This window comes from Lynx rufus, unplaced genomic scaffold, assembly GCF_022079265.1.
Source record: "Lynx rufus isolate CCGP_SWC_20201006 ecotype Redwood Valley unplaced genomic scaffold, mLynRuf1.p SCAF_1, whole genome shotgun sequence".
Classification (NCBI taxonomy): domain Eukaryota; kingdom Metazoa; phylum Chordata; class Mammalia; order Carnivora; family Felidae; genus Lynx; species Lynx rufus.
In genome coordinates this window covers 239,002,120-239,018,139 of record NW_025814823.1, presented here as the reverse complement: position 1 = coordinate 239,018,139, position 16,020 = coordinate 239,002,120, and the positions used below count along the sequence as shown (strand labels likewise).

At 65.1% G+C, this 16,020-nt stretch overlaps 1 protein-coding gene across 1 annotated transcript in view; it reads right to left on the bottom strand.

The window, feature by feature from the left end:
- Window positions 1-381: 381 nt before the first annotated feature.
- The window catches only part of SLC6A3 (solute carrier family 6 member 3), a 38,455-nt gene continuing 22,816 nt past the window's right edge, over window positions 382-16,020 (bottom strand). Inside the window, exons 6-14 of the mRNA XM_047077363.1 lie at window positions 15,545-15,648; window positions 14,223-14,347; window positions 11,484-11,596; window positions 10,183-10,311; window positions 9,297-9,396; window positions 6,380-6,480; window positions 5,067-5,234; window positions 3,857-3,928; window positions 382-405 (exon numbers count right to left, since the gene is read on the bottom strand). Coding sequence (XP_046933319.1) covers window positions 382-405; window positions 3,857-3,928; window positions 5,067-5,234; window positions 6,380-6,480; window positions 9,297-9,396; window positions 10,183-10,311; window positions 11,484-11,596; window positions 14,223-14,347; window positions 15,545-15,648 — 936 coding nt within the window. The remainder of the gene's footprint in view (window positions 406-3,856; window positions 3,929-5,066; window positions 5,235-6,379; window positions 6,481-9,296; window positions 9,397-10,182; window positions 10,312-11,483; window positions 11,597-14,222; window positions 14,348-15,544; window positions 15,649-16,020) is intronic.

The following is a 16,020-nucleotide window of genomic DNA, read 5'->3' as shown; positions in this document are numbered from 1 at the left end:
CCCAAACGGAACACCCAGGAAGTTACAAGCACTGGGCTCTTGGCATCCACAATTACCACTTTTCTCCTCAACACATGGGCGACAGCAGGACCCGCGCTGCAGGGCGGCCGGGGAGGGGAGCTGGCGGGGCACACACGGAACGCGGACGGACGGACGGACGGACGTCTTCTACCTGCGGGGACGGCACAGATCTACGGCAAGTTATCACAGCGACACAGCACGGACGGCCAGGCCCGTCCTGGCGGCAAGGAAGGGGCGCAGGGGGTCAGGGCTGAGCCTCTGCGTGGTGCGGTCCCGGGAATGCAGAAGGGGGACCCTCCGAGCAGCCGTCTCTCCCGAAGCCCGACTTCCCGCGGCGGGGCCCCCCGGCCTCTGCGTCCTCTACACCAGGAGCCAGTGGCGCAGCTAGAAGGGAAACGGCCTCTTCAGGAGCAAAGCGGGGAGCCACGTGGGTAAAGGCGGCTCCTGGGCTGCGGGCCCTGCTCAGGCCAAGAGACCCGCCAGGAGAGCGCCCGGCCGCCACACAGCACGCTCAGCCGGGCACGCTGGTCTGGGGCGCCACGGGCCGGACGCCCACCATGAGCTTCTAGGAATACGCCTCGCGTAAACAGCCCTCCACGTAATGTAAATGCACGTGAATAAACCACACGTGAACACTTACACGCTGAGCCTCAGAGAAACAGGTAAACAAACCCGTTGGCGAGGAGCCAGAGAGCAGGGCTGCGGGGGGGGGGGGGGGCCGGGGCGGGGCCCCCGGGGCGTGTGTCACGCCAGTCGCCGGGTGGACAACGCCGGTTGGCCGACCGGCGATGCCCCGGGCGCCCCGGGGCCGCCTCTGTGGGGCCTCTGAGCCCCGTCCCCGTGGACGGCCGCACCCTGCGCTTCCGTTGTGTCTGCTCGACCCCGGAGGAGTCGGGGGCAGGCCCCACTTACCGCTCCGGGAGGCCAAGACCGACAAGAGTGGTATTTAGTCCTCCGGCAAATGTCACCACCTGCTATTATGCAGCTGTTACTTCGGCCTATTTTTGAGCACAAGCCGTTCGATCACTAAATGGCAAGAACCGTATGTTTCAAACGCTTCGAAACGAGAACATGCAGGCTCGTTCCTGACGCGGCCGCACCAGGGGCGGGAAGACGCTGAGTCTACCGCGGGTGGGACAGGGCTCCCCGCCCCCTCCAGGAGGACCCGCAGGGCGCGTCTGCAGTCCTGGCCGGGACACACACTGCCCGCCGGGGTCCCCGGGGGCCTGGGCAGGGCCGTGCAGGGCAGGCAGGTGGAAGGGGCTGGAGCCCTAGAGCTCCACGGGGACGCCCCACTTCAGACCAGTCTGCTTTTCGGGGACACAGAAGTATCTATCGATGTGCGGGGACCACACGGCGCAGAGGTCAAGCGAGAGACCAAAGTGGTGGGGACTGTGTTTGCTTCAGGGGTGGGGGGAGGGGCGCGGGCAGGTGCACGTGTTTCTCAGCGTGGCGTCCGTGTGGCAGTTCACGGGGCTTTGTCACTTAGACAAATCTAACAGGAGGAGCTGTGTGTGCACGAGTAAGAGGGCACTGTATGTCCACGTGCCTGCGTCGCAGAGTTCACGGAACTTCTGAGGGAGCCGAGACCCGGAGGACTGGGCGAGTGTCACACCCCGGAGCCCCGAGGGGAACAGAGGCAACGGGCAAGGGTGGGAGGCGTGGGCCGCAAAGTTCCCAGAACCGGCAACACCCACCGGTCCACAGACCCTGGACACGCACGATGTCTTGTGCAAAGGGAGCCGCCGAGCGCAGCCTCAGAATGCCAGAGGACAGCAGCTGTCCACCGAGAACGGTGCGCGCACGGAAGCGGTCTCCTGAGTAAGGGCAGAATAAAGTTCACAGACACACGAGAGTCGGGACGTGTGTCAGGCGCCCTCCTTAAAGGCAAGTCCGAAGGACTGTTTCTTCAAGCAAGAAAACGATCCTCAAAGGGGCGATATATATGCCAAAAAGTCGGGAGGAAAAATAAACAGCCAACATGCACGTTAACCCAAGAGAGCACTTCCATACAACACAGCAATAATTGTGACAATAAGTGTCTAATCTGTGGGTTAAAAAAAAAAGACAGAAATTGGACGCTAATAGCATAATAAGTCCTTGTAATATTAACGATGGGGGTACTTTATATATTTAAAGTGAGATATGTACGTATGATTTCAAAGGTAACTATTAAAGGAATAAAGTATAATTATGTAAGTAAAGTATATGAGTATGTAAGTTCCAAACAGAAAAAAGGGGAAAAAGGCGGAAAAAAGCAAGTCCTCCAAAAAGCGATCCATAAAAAGGTAATAAAGGAAAAAAGAAACATTAAAAATGCAGCAAAGAGTTAAAAAGATCATGGAATCGAGCCTGAATACATTAATAATCACAACAAATGTAAATGGACGAACCTCTCTGTCAGAGCAAAAAATTCCAGGTGTACCCCAGGTTTGCAAAAGAGGCCTACGTTTTGAGACCATCGCAAAGTTGAAAGTGAAAAGATTACACAAGAGGGCGCCTGGGTGGCTCAGGTCATGATCTCACTGTTCGCGGGTTCGAGCCCCGCGTCGGGCTCTGTGCTGACCGCTCGGAGCCTGGAGCCTGCTTCACATTCTGTGCCTCCTTCTCTCTCTCTGCACCTCCCTGCTTGTGCTCTCTCTCTCTCTCTCAAATATAAACATTAAAAGAACTTTAAAGGATTACACAAGATATTTCTGGGAGACCAGGAGAAACCTGGTGCGGCTACACTCATCTCAGCCCCAGAGAACTTTAGCAGCAAAAGCACCACAAGGGAGAGAAGACGTGTGAAGCCCCGGGGGAGACGTGGCCGTCCGAAACGTGTCTTTACCTCAGAAGCAGCCTTAGGATATAAAGCAAAAATCTGTTGGAGCTACAGGGGGAAAGTGGACAGGTACGCTCCCCAGGTGGGATATTCTAGTGTCTCCCAGTCCTCTGGGCGAGCCAAGCCGAAGGCGAAGGCGTCGCGGGTACAAGACGGACTTCGGCGACCACAGCCTAGCGGGGCGGACGGAAGGGGGAGCGCGTCAGCGGCTAGAGGGCACGTTCCATCTCAGGATGCGCTAGCGTCTGCCAAGGGTCAGGGGCTCAGCCGCACACAGACCCGCACTCGCTTCCGGGAACAGGGTCGCAGACGTCTGAGCGAAACGCGACTGCTTCACACACGGACCGCACGCAGATCAAGGAGACATCCCTACACATCTGGGGACTTGAAGGCACCTCGCGGGGTGGAGGAGTCACAATGAAAATTAAAATACCCTTAGCACTAAGCGATCGGGAAAACACCAGGTTAAACGTGGTGGAGCGCTTTGTTAGGGAAGAAGAGAGCTTGGAGACCGAGGGCCCTGGGTCTCACTTGAGAAACTCGCGAAAATTAAATGGAAGAAATCCAAGGACGGGACAGACCCAGTTCTGCCGCAGGCCCCGTGGGACCCGGCTCCTTCCACCCCGGGCGCCCTCCTGCCTCTCTGCAGGCCCCCCACAACCCGAAGCAGCCTGAGCGACCCCCTCAGGTCGGGCTCCAGACCTCCCGGCCTCTGGCCTCCTGCCCCCCAAGGGCAAGGGCGGGCAAGGCTCTGAGCTGTTTCAGACCGTCTCCCTTCCTGGTCCCCGGTGGGGCAGCCCCCTCCCTCACGCGGGAGGCCCCCTCCCGGGGCCCGCGCCCCATGCGCGACCCCTCTGCTCCCTCTTTCTGCCCCCTTGCCGCCCCGCCCCGCCCGGTACAGGGGTGCTCGGGGCAGGCCCGGCACCGCACGGCCCGCTCCCAGTGTTTGCTCGGGGGAATGAACGTGGCCTCGTGGCTCAGGGAGGCCCGAGACGGCAGGGGGGCACTCACCCTGAACTGGCGCACCTCCCCGCTGTCCACCAGCTCGCGCTCCTGCTCGGGTGTGATGGCGTACGCCAGTTTCTAGAAGGGAAGGGGAGGCGTGGGCACGGGCGTGCGCTCGGTGAAGTGCACGGGCCCCTCGGACACGGCGTGAGGCTGGGGCTGACGGCCTGGCCTCCCCAGACCCTGCAGCAGAGTCCAGCCCGCGTGAAAGGGGAGGTTTCTGTCTCGACACCAAGCCGGCTGTGGGTTCCGGGTGAGCGAATGGCACGCACTCCCCCGGGAGCCTCTGGGCCGGGGACCCTCCACGGTCGCCACGGCCCACCTGCCTCGCCTACTGAGATGTTCTGTGGTTTGTGTTCGGAGTCTGGCCCTTGGGGCTGCAGCCCTGCCTGCTCCAGGCTGAGAGAGGGCCCCCGGCTGGGCCCCGCAGGCAGTGAGGGGTCCCCCTGCGTCATGCCAGCCTGCTTTGCCTGGGGCTCCGGTGACCCTGGGGCTCCCTCTGTCCCTCCCTCCCAAGAGGCCCCGGGGAATCCCAGGGACCTGGGGCCGTGCCTGCCCCAGACCCGGCCCGACTGGCCAGGACTGCTCATTCCAGCCTGTGGGGGAGCCGTGTGGCCCCAGCAGGGTCCCCGGACTGGCCAGGGCGCAGCAACGGGGCTCGGCTGCCCACTCTCCCCAGGAAACTGTGTGGGACGCGGGCACAGAGCGGCCTCGGAGCGACCTTTCGGGCCGTTCCTTCCAAGGAGGCCTGGGTCCTTTGTTGCTTCCAGGAATCCCGGGCCAGGAGATAAAGTGGTGGCTGGTCCCCCGCCCCCTCCTTTACAGGTGGAGGAGCGTGTGTGTGATGGGGGGGGGCCCAGGGCAACCCCCACCACACAGACTGGGCGCGGATTCCAGCCCCAGCCGCTGACCGCTGCCTTCCCACCTTCACCAGGCTCTGTGGAGCACGAGTGTGCACAGACAGGTACACACACGTGCGCACACGGGAGGGCACGTGAGACACGCGCACCCACGGACACGCACACGGACAGCCGCGATCCCTCCTGCCTTCTCCGTTGTGGCCCCGCCCCTTCCACGCCTCCTGGAGGTCAGAAGTCGTGGGGGTGCAGCAGGAGCAGGGCTGGAGGTGGGGGGTGGGGGGTGGGGGGGTGGACGCCCACTGGGCTGGGTGGTCTCCCGGCGGGGGCGGGGCGGGGCGGGGCCCGTGTGGACGCACCTCCCGCAGGGAGCCGGGCAGACTGCAGAGCTTGTAGGCCGCGTAGACGGGCACCATACACATGGAGGACGAGGCGATGGCCCAGCCCAGGGCGTTGGCCCACTTGGGGAAGGCGTAGGCTCCGTAGTGCGGGGGCCTGAAGGTCACGACGCTCACCACGACCACAAACTAAAAGCGAGGGCAGAGCTCAGGCTGCCGCTCTCGGCCGGCAGGCCAGGTGGCCCCGGGAGCGAGGGTTTCACGGGGAGGGTCTCCCGGGCAAGGCGGCGCCCCTCAGAGGGTGGGGGCGCTCACGTGCCGCTCCGCGAGGGCGGGGGTGCGGTGGGGGTTGCGCGCCCCCTCACCCCTGGTGGCCGTGCCTGGCGCACGCCCTCCGTGTCACCGTGTCCAGGAGACCCCCCCCGCCCCCCCGCGCCCCGGCCACCTCAGCTCTCGGAGCGCCGCCGCCATGGTCTGGAGGCAGGCGCCGGCCGGGGCCGTCGGCGGCTTCGGGGTGTCTGGGTGCAGCTCGGGGAGAAACCCTGTCCGTGCTGGCGGCCGGGCTCCCGCTTCCTCCCGTCTCCCTCCCGTCTCCCTGCCTCTCCGTCTCTCTCTGTCTCCGTCTCTCTCTGTCTCCGTCTCTCTCTAGCCACAGGCTGGCCCAGCATGGCGCGTCTGAACCGCCAGCAGCTGCAGACACGCAGCCGGGGACCGTCGGGCCGGGCGGAGGGCCGAGGGGTCGGGATGCTCGTCCCGGTGAGCGGCTCAGACCTAGACCGCCCTCGAACGGCCTCCCGGGGTCACCTGTCCAGGCGCTCTGGGCCACCGGGCCTCGGTCCGCGACTGCTCCGCTCTGCTGTTGAGGAAGCAGCCGGGGACGATCCCTACTGAACCCGTGTGGCCCTGTGCTAATAAAACTGGCGGCCCCGGGCCCGATGACACAAGCCAGGCAGCTCCCAGACGTGCCAGTGGTGCCCGGGGAGAGTCCCGAGGGCGGCGCTCGTGACGGGGCCCCAGTCACTCCCGTCCTCGGCATTAGAGCCCCTGTGCCGCACCCCACCCCCGAGGTGCAGATTCGCCGGCCCTCTCTGGCCTCGCCCCCGCGGCAGAGGTGAGACGCACGGGGACCCGGTGCTGAGGCTTCTCAGTGCGGCAGGGGGCGGGGGGGGGGGGGATGCCGTCAGGAGGCCACAGAGGATTTTCGGGGCCAGGCCGCCCTTCTGGCTAAGGCCAGCGTGCAGGCCCCACCCCGGCCTCCCATCATCGGGGAAGCCCAGGCGTGTGCGGCCCCGGAGGGACCCGGACCGAGCCGTGTGCGCACGCGGGGCCCTTACCAGGAGGAAGCAGGGGCTCACGAACTTCCAGCACAGCCTCCAGTACAGGCTGGGCCGCCGCCCGGTCATCTGCTGGATGTCATCGCTGAACTGCCGCACGCCTGGGCCGGAGAGAGCCAAGCAGGCTGGTCAGGACACCCACCCCGGGCCTGTGCTGGGGTGCTCCCCTCCCCGCCCCTCAACCCTGGGACTGTGCTGGGGTGCTCCCCTCCCCACCCTCCACCCCCTGAGCCTGTGCTGGGTGCTCTCCCCCATGCCCCTCCCCCCCGGGCCTGTGCTGGGGTGCTCCCCTCCCCACCCTCCACCCCCCTCCACCCCCGAGCCTGTGCTGGGTGCTCCCCTCCCCGCCCCTCCCCCCTGGGCCTGTGCTGGGGTGCTCCCCTCCCCACCCCTCCCCCCGGGCCTGTGCTGGGGTGCTCCCCTCCCCACCCTCCATCCCCTGAGCCTGTGCTGGGTGCTCTCCCCCATGCCCCTCCCCCCCGGGCCTGTGCTGGGGTGCTCCCCTCCCCACCGTCCACCCCCTGAGCCTGTGCTGGGTGCTCTCCCCCATGCCCCTCCCCCCCGGGCCTGTGCTGGGGTGCTCCCCTCCCCACCCTCCACCCCCCTCCCCACCCTCCACCCCCCTCCCCCCCGAGCCTGTGCTGGGTGCTCCCCTCCCCGTCCCTCCCCGCTGGGCCTGTGCTGGGGTGCTCTCCTCCCCATCCCTCAACCCTGGGCCTGTGCTGGGGTGCTCCCCTCCCCGCCCCTCAACCCTGGGCCTGTGCTGGGGTGCTCTCCTCCCCGTCCCTCCACCCCCTGAGCCTGTGCTGGAGTGCTCCCCTCCCCACTCCCACCCACTCCTATGCCTCTGCTGGGGTGCTCCCCTCCCCACCCCCTGGGCCTGTGCTGGGGTGCTTCCCACCCCCCTGGGCCTGTGCCGGGGTGCTCCCCTCCCCACCCCACCCCACCCCACCCCCTCGACACCGCCCCCTGGTCTTGCTGGCCAAGGTCCCCATGCACGTTCACTGTTGTGACACGGGTGACGTTGGCTCCTCTACCATCACGATCACCGAGGGACACGTGTGAGGCCCCAACACCGTCCCTGTCTTTTTGTCTCAACTGTTCCTTTTTCCCTTAAAAAACTGTGGTAAAATACACGACGTAGAATTGTTTTAATCATTTTTAAGCGCTGAGTTCAGAAGCATCAACTCACACTGCTGTGTAGCCGTCACCACCATCGTATCCAGAACCTCCCCCCTCCCACACACCAAAGCTCTGACCCCATGAAGTGCTGACTCCCCTCCCCCGCCCGTTCTGACCTGGCTTGTCTCGCTCAGCATGGCGCCCCCCAGCGGGCGTCACGATGTCCTTCCTTTCGAGGCTGGACGGTGTGCCAGCGTATGTCCACAATCACTATCTTTTAAGGAAAGCTGTTGCTGGAAGCCTAACGAACTGGCACTTTCTCTAGACCTCAACAGTGACCTCTCCCTCCCTGAGTCTGGCCTCTGCTCCTACGACCACAGCTGGTCTGCTGAGCCCAGGGTGGGTCTCGTGGGTGTCACGAGAAGACACCTCCATTCAGAATTCCCTCCGCACACGCCAACCCCGTCATCAGAACCCCAGACGCGGGGACGGACCAGGGGAACGGGGACGGGCAGAGCCAAGGCTGGCCCCGCGGCCCCTCCTGGCACCTGGTCGTCGGCTCGGGATGCCGACGCAGCCACACAAGCAACACAGGCCGTGCGCTTAGATCGGGGGACGTGAGCTGCCGTTTGGAGAAACCACGCGGACTCCGTCTCCTGAAGCTTGGGGAGCTGGCGGTCCCCGGCGCCCCTCGCACCTCCACCAGCACTGAGCTCGTGACCGGAGGTGGGTCTGAGGCACTTTCTCTTCCACTGTGAGGCTCAATTGGGGGGTGGGGGAGAGAGCGCCACTTAAAGTGATAAAGCATTGACTCCAGGTGCTGATGAAAGCACAGAGTTCGAGGTTTCCCTTTTCTGTAGAAAAGAGAATAGGAAAAATGTTCTCGGAATAGGAGCTACTTGTCAGGAAGGCTCTCAAAGCCCACGTGTCTCTTCAGGCCGAAGCGTCCGTGGCTCCGAGGCAGAGATGTGCCCCTCGAGGGGCCCTGGGGCTCCTGCACAAGCCGACCTGGTGTGGCACCACAGACCTTTAGCTCAGGGCTCAGTCGCACAGGGTCACGGACAGGTGCGCCTGCTGCACGGAACTTTCTCTGCTAACTCCCTCAGAAGCCCGGCCAGGCGGGTGGGGCCAGCGCCACGGCCCCACCGTCCGGGACAGGGAAAGGTAGGGCCTTCTCCAGCTCGGGTGCCCGTGGCTGTCACGACTACACCTGGGCGCCCTGGGACACAGCTCGGCAGCCTGGGAGGGGTCTGGGGGCAGCCTGCCCCGCAGCGGCTCCCAACCACAAGGGGCTCGTAGTTGGGACTCAGGAGGCGGCGGCTGACTCAGGGAGGTCTGCCACCCAGATAGGCGGGGACGCCGGGTACGAGAGCAGCGGTGGCACTTTGGAAGCCTCCGATCACCTCCCACCTCAGTGAACTGCGTCGCTGGTCAGGCTCCCCAGGAAGAAACAGGCCTGTTTCTCTGTGAGTCGCCTCACCTCCACCAGCCATTAGCGTCCCAAAGTCACCACAAGCCCTTCTCTGCCAGCGGCCAGCTAGGACGTCTGCACGGCACGATCAGGTGGCCACGCCGAAAGCTTCTGACCACGGCAAGCACGTGCGCGCCATCCAGGCGAACCGTCCTCATTGACCCCGCCCGGCAGATGGTTCCCCAGCCTCCCGTCCTCGGTGACGCTACAGGAACCACGACGCTCAGCTTCCGGGAGTCCACACGCACCCCTTTCCGAGGCGGCTTTGTGGGAAAGGAGGCAGCTCAGGGACAAAGCCAGCCCCGGCGGAGGCTCCGTCCTTACCGTAGAACCAGGCCACCCCGATGGCCTCGATGAGCACTCCAAAGAGGATGGACGTGCCGGCCGCGAAGTGGTCCAGCAGCGTGAACACGTAGATGCCACCCTGCAAGAGGGGGAGAGCCCGCTCAGCTTGGGGTGTCCGGCGTGGCACGCCCCGCCCCGTCCACGGAAACCTCGCTCACAAAAACGCTTTTTCCGAAACGTACACCTGGCCTGTGGATTCGGCCTATAGACGTTCTTACTCCCCACACAGGCCGGCTGCAGGCACTGAAAACCAGTCCACACACAAGCTTCTCGGATTGTGCCTTCTGTGTAGAGACCGAAGGACCGCCCCACCCCTCCCCGCCCCTCCCTCTCCCTTCCCCTCCCCTCCCCTCCCCTCCCCTCCCCTCCCCTCCCCTCCTGGGGCTCTGGGTGCAATCAGAGATGAAAAGCAACCACATGCCAAACACAGTAGGGCCTCCGTGGGAAGGGAGCTCCCGTCCTCATGGACAGGCCTGTCCCAAGCCCCCAACCCCACAGATCCAACGGGCAGGTACTCAGCCACAGGCATTTTCCCGGCAGGTGGGGGGGGGGGGCGTCCAGGAGCTGCAGTAACCTGAGGCTGTTTCACATGCCCCAGGGCTACCCCACGTGTGACCGCGGCTACTCACATGTGACCATGGCTACCCCAAGCGTGACCACACTACCCCGCATGTGACCTCAGCTACCCCACGTGTGACCACAACTACCCCGAGTATGACCACACTACCCGCGTCATTACAAGTCACGGCTTGTCCGGGGGGAGGCTCTCGGACACACGGTTCTGTCTGGCCTGGTGGCACCAGCCCCGTCCGGCTCCAAGTGCTAATAATGAGAATGGTCAGGCCAAGCGCCAGCCGGTACTTACGTTGGTGACGCAGAAGAGGGAGAGGAAGAAGGTCGCCAGGACGATGGAGAGGGTGAAGAGCTCCCGGTGCCGGTGCAGCAGCTGGAACTCGTCGGTGAGCCCGGTGATCACCGACTCCATGCCGCCCATCTGCAGCAACAGCAGGGGTGCGGCACTGCGGGCGGGCCTCGGTCTACGCAAAGCCCACCGAACCCACACCCGGGGTGTGCACACAAGCGGGGGCCGCACGGCATCCGGGGTGCGAGTGCCCTCGGCCACCGGAACGTGGACCCGGGGGCGGACGCCGTCCCCCGCGGTGACCCCCGAGTGGCCAACGTGGGCCACACACTCACAGGACACCACCCGTGGCACCGCCATGAAACCTCAGCCCCGCCCGCCTACTCTAAACAGACGTCTCCCCACAGCACGGCCTGTTGGTTCCTGGGGAGACCTGGCGTGGCCACGGGCCCCGTGCTCACTGGGACAACCTCCCGGACTCCGTGTGCCATCGCGAAGGGGCGTCTTCCAAGCGTCCTCCTACTTGGTGGCCCTCTCTGCCCTACTCTGTCGAAACCACTTCCTCCGGGAGGTGCTGTTCATGGGATTCATCCCCACCAGCTGTGGGGCCCGGGGCCGTGGTCACCCAGCGGGCATTGACCAGATGGCTGGGACACGGGGCCCAGGATGAGGGTCCGTGACCCACACACAGGGAGGGATTCGTGGTTCTCTGCACCTTCCAGGAAGCCATGGGGACCCCGAGGTCTCAGCCGTTGGTCCCGAGCAGGCACTGGGGCCAGATGAGCCCAAGGGAGTCCTGTAGGCCCACGTGCTGCCTCCCTAGCGCACACGCACTCACCCACACCCACACGCGCGCACACGCACGGGGCCACAGGCAAGATACTCGGTGGGCCGGGGCCGCGCTGTGGCGCCATTGCTGCCCTGCCCTGCAGGTGCGTCCACCCCTCCCGGGGGGCTCAGGGGTCCCGGAAAGCGGGGAGTAGGAGGGGCCGGCCCCGGCTCTGGGTGGTCCTCACCCCATTCCCTGTGCTGCCCCTGCCACTGGCCCCGCACGGGTGCGCTTAGGGTCTGTGGGGCTCAGGCACAGGGCGGGGCTGGTGGCCCCGAGCGGAAGAAGGGGGAGTTGGCCCAGCCCCCCCCCCCCCCCGCCTCCGGAAGGGTCTCCGGCGGTCGTGGGGTCCCTCCCTCCTGCCAGGCAGGGGCTGGGGGTGAGCACAGAGACTCTGTGGGGGGGCCTCGAGGGCACCCGGCTGTGACGGGCAGGGCCCCTCTGGTGCATGAGGCGGGGGGGGGGGGTCACTCACGGCGCTGTCGATGCCCAGGGTGAGCAGCATGATGAAGAAAACCACGGCCCAGGCCGAGGACAGCGGGAGCGTGGCCAGCGCCTCGGGGTAGATGATGAAGATCAACCCGGGCCCTGGAAGCAGACCCTTCACTCGCTACTGGCTCGCGGCCCGGGGAGGGGGCAGGGTCCTTCCCGTCGCCCTCTTCCCCGTTCTCCCGGAAGAGCCCTCTCTCCTGAGGACTCGGTGGGCGCCCGGCCCAGGACTCCGGCAAATGGAAACCCGAAACGAGCCGGGGGGCCCCGCCACGTTCCTCCAGCCCCTCGGTGGGCCAGGTGCGGGGGCTGCAGAGGAAACGGGGGCAGAACCGACGCGGGACAGGGCGGGAGGGGCTCCGGCGACCTGCCCGGCGGCCCTGACAACCACAGGGACACCTCCGTGTGTCGGCTCTCCCGTGCACGTCGGAGACACACGCGCCCACACACACACTCGTGCCCCAACGCGAATGCACGTTTTCATACACGCGTGCTCACACGTGTGCGCCCACGCACAATGCTCACACACTCATGCCCGTGCCCACACACGTAAAAGCCTGCACACGCTCACGCATGTGCGTACACACACGCACGCTCACGCACGAACGCGCTCACGCGATGGTACCCGTAGCATCACGTCGACAGTTTTCTGGGTCAACGCACCGCCCTGCGTGTGATCTTTGAAAACCACACAATGAGTATAGAAAATACCAGCTCAGCGAATGCTTCGAAGGGGCGGGTTTCTGCTCACATCTGAGCCCTGGGGATCATCCCCTTCTGGGACGTCCCCGGGAGGGGGCCTTGGGTGCAGGACACACACACTCCCGCCCTCTTACCCCGTGGGTGCGGCCTGGGTGGGCGTGGAGGCCGCGGGCTCCGAGCCGGCAGGGAGGCAGGGATGGGAGCCGTGCTGGACTCAACTAGACTGAGTGCGGCGTGGTCTCAAATGATCCCAAAGTAAAAATATTCCCACGAGAAACTGGTAATTCACTATTTTCACGGGCACTAGCACACCTGCCGCACCTGTGCGTGTACGGACGTGACTTACAGCTTCCCGAATCTTCCTTCAGTCTCCAGCAGGGCCGTGGCGGGCCCCAGCTGACGGGATCGGGGCACTGAGGGATCGTGGCGGAAAACGGAAGAGCGGCCACAGCCAGGGTGTCCCAGGGTCCGCACGGGACCCCGTGCTCGGACCTGGGCTTCCCTGCGTTTCCTGTTCCCATGGAAGGGGCACAGTCCCCAGCGTGGGGGTGAGGGGCGGCGCATTAGAGATGCTCTTAGGTCCAAATGCCTTGAGCCTTGGACCCAGAAAGATGGCGGCCAGCCCGACTGAACGTGGTGTCAGTACCTCTGCCTTTCGGTTCTGAACCTCCGTTAACATTTCACCCTGTTTTCTCGAGAATTAGAGCCAAATGACATTTACTTTGCCGGCCACGGAAACGCATAGAAGACATTCACTCTGTGCTCAGGGGTTGATGGGGGTTCTGTAAGCGATTCCTATTTCTCATCAAAAAGGGCAAAAGCAGGAGAAATGCATAAATGCAGCAGTGAGTAAATTTCACCGCTCTGTATTTATTTGCAGCATGTTCCCCGTCTCCTGCCTTTATTGGATTTTTTTCCTGGAGGAAAGCGTGTGGACTGAGGAAGCACACGCCCAGCCCCTGACCTCCCTGCCAGTCCCGGAAGGCCGGACCCTCGCCTCCTACTTTCACGGCGGCAGCTGAGGCCTCAGCGCTGCGAGGACCAGACGGGGCGATGGCTGCGAGCGGCGGGCACGGGCGGGGCGGCCCTCCGCTCCCCTCCTCCCCTCCCTGAGCAGCTGCCCTGCCCCTGACTTGAGTGAAAAGACCCAGGAGGAAATGAGTCAGCGAGACTCAGGGCTTTCCCGAGCCTGAGGAGCAGCCCCCAGGAGGCGAGGCGCCTTCTCAGAGGGAGCGAGGGGTGAGGACAGAGGCGCAGGGGTAGAGTCCTCCTCTCTGACCTGCCAGGCAGTCCTGGGCAGGCGAGGGGTTGTCGTGACCTCAGGAGCCCCTGGAGTCCCGCACCGACCCAATGCCAGGACTTTGCACCCGCGTGCCAGGACTGGGCAGCCCCCACAGATGCCCAGGGGGCCCCGTCTGCACCCCACACCTGAGCCCGGCCTCCCGGCACGCTTCCTGCTCCCCGTGTCACCCACCTGTGGCCACTTCCGCACTCACACACCTGGTGTCTGCGGGTCGGCCGGGGGCGTGGGCTGGGAACATGTGTCTCCATTGCCCTGTGTGTCTGAGACTTGAGGATCTCTCCGGCCATTATGCACGTCCCCTCCAAATCTGTCCCAAGCCACCCAGCTTCCCTCCAGCCCTGCCGTCTGTGTGGCTTGGAGTAGCTCAGGGACCCACCCCTGAGCTGCAGGGCCCCCCACCCAAGTGGAAACGAAGTCCAGGGGGGTGCCGTGTGCCAGGTCCCACCCCAGGGACAGGGCGGTAGACCCTGGTGCTGCAGCTCTGAGGCCTCTGGCGGGAGCTCGCGGGCAGCGGGGAGGGAGCGGGGCGGCGGGAGCGTCGCTTCACCGAGTGCCGTGGGTTCTCCGCTCTGGAACACGTGACACTCCCGTGAGCTGCACTCGAGGCCCCGGCTCTCCCTCCCACTGCGCGAGGTGAACGCTGGGAGGACCGGGTGGGGTGGCCAGGGCCGTGGAGCGGGCAGAGCTGGGGGCGCCCCGGGCCTGCCCAGGGGGACTCACCGTCCTTGGCCACGTCTCCGATGGGCACGCTGTGCTTCTGGGCCATGTACCCCAGGAAGGAGAAGACCACGAAGCCGGAGGAGAAGCTCGTCAGGGAATTGACCGAAGTGGTGATGACCGCGTCTCTGGGGGACGAGACAGCCCCGCCACGTGCTGCGGCAGCGACAATCTCCTGCCGTCGTTCTTAACGTACCGCGTCTGGGGCAGGTGGCTTTGGAGGGGCGCTTTCCCTGAGGGACCCTGCCAGCCTCTCCACGGGCTGTACCGCAGACAGCCTGGTGCTCGCGGTGGCGGGACCCTTGGCTGAGCAGCTCTAGGCTCCGGGTGTGCCCAGGCTGCAGCCCCGGGCGGGCCCTGGGTGACCAACCGCCCGTGTCCCGGCACCGAAGGTGAGACAGTGCCCACCTCCAATGCTGGGACTCCGGGGGTGCAGAACAGACAGCCCAGGGTGTCCCCAGCCATGTCCGGCAGGGCTCCTAGATGCCTCGGGGGGATCTTGGTAAAATGCAGGTTCTGAGGGGAGGGTCTGGTGGGGCCCAGATGCTGGACTTCTGTCGGTTCCCAGTGCGGGGGTGTCCGTACCGCCGGCCCGGGGGCCCCGCTCTGAAGGCTGGGGACTGACAGGTCTGGAGGACAGCAGGGCAGGGGCAGCCCATCGGGCGCCAGAGTGGAGGAGGGGCGGCTGCACGGTGCCCGGACCCGGGTGAGGACCAGGTGGGCTTGGGCAGAGGCTGTCCACCCTCATGTGTGGCCACGTGGCCGTGCACACTGTATTTTCGCTGCAGTTTTTGTCCCCGTGACGCGAAGAAAACAAACACGACCCCATAAGGATCAAACAAAGCAGGTCCCAGATGAACTTGCTTTGGTTTCTGCAACCATTTGGGGTCCAGCATGTGGCTGCAGCTCACCGGGCCTTCCCTGGGTGCCCTGCACCGGGTCTGGGGCCTCCGGTCCCTCGGTGCGGGACCGGTGGGAAGACACATGGGCGCTTCGTCGTGGGGGGGGGGGGTGTCTCGGGGGAGGCCTGAGCCTGGTCACTGGGGGGAGGGGCAGCTGGGGCTGGAGGAGGGGGATCCTCAGGGGGGAGTGGGAGGGGCTTCCTCCTGGGGGCGTGAAGAGCCATTTCGTGTGTTCTCTGTACCTTCTTTACAGGGAAAATCAACATTTTGCCTGTAACTTCTGCCTTTTAGTTCCCACTTAAAAAGCCATTCTGGCTCAGAGGCTCTGCAAACAGCAAACGCCCTCCCTTCGTGTGGGGACACGTTCTCTCCAAAGCTGGGAGCTGGAAGGCTCTGGGGCAGGGCCAGGCGCTCGGGTCTCACCTGTAGCAGTTGTTGGTGAACTTATTGTAGCTGGAGAAGGCGATCAGCACCCCGAAGCCGACGCCCAGCGAGAAGCACACCTGGGTGGCGGCATCTATCCAGACCTGCGCAGGGCAGAGGGGAGAGAGGGCGTGCTGAGGAGGGCAGAGGGGAGAGAGGGGCAGGGGTGCAGGGGGCGCGCTCAGGAGGGCAGTGGGGAGGGAGGGGCAGGGGTGCAGGGGGCACGCCCAGGAGGGCACTGGGGAGGGAGGGGCAGGGGTGCAGGGGGCACGCCCAGGAGGGCAGAGGGGAGAGAGGGGCAGGGGTGCAGGGGGCGCGCTCAGGAGGGCAGTGGGGAGGGAGGGGCAGGGGTGCAGGGGGCGCGCCCAGGAGGGCACTGGGGAGGGAGGGGCAGGGGTGCAGGGGGCACGCCCAGGAGGGCAGAGGGGAGAGAGGGGCAGGGGTGCAGGGGGCACGCCCAGGAGGGCAGAGGGGAG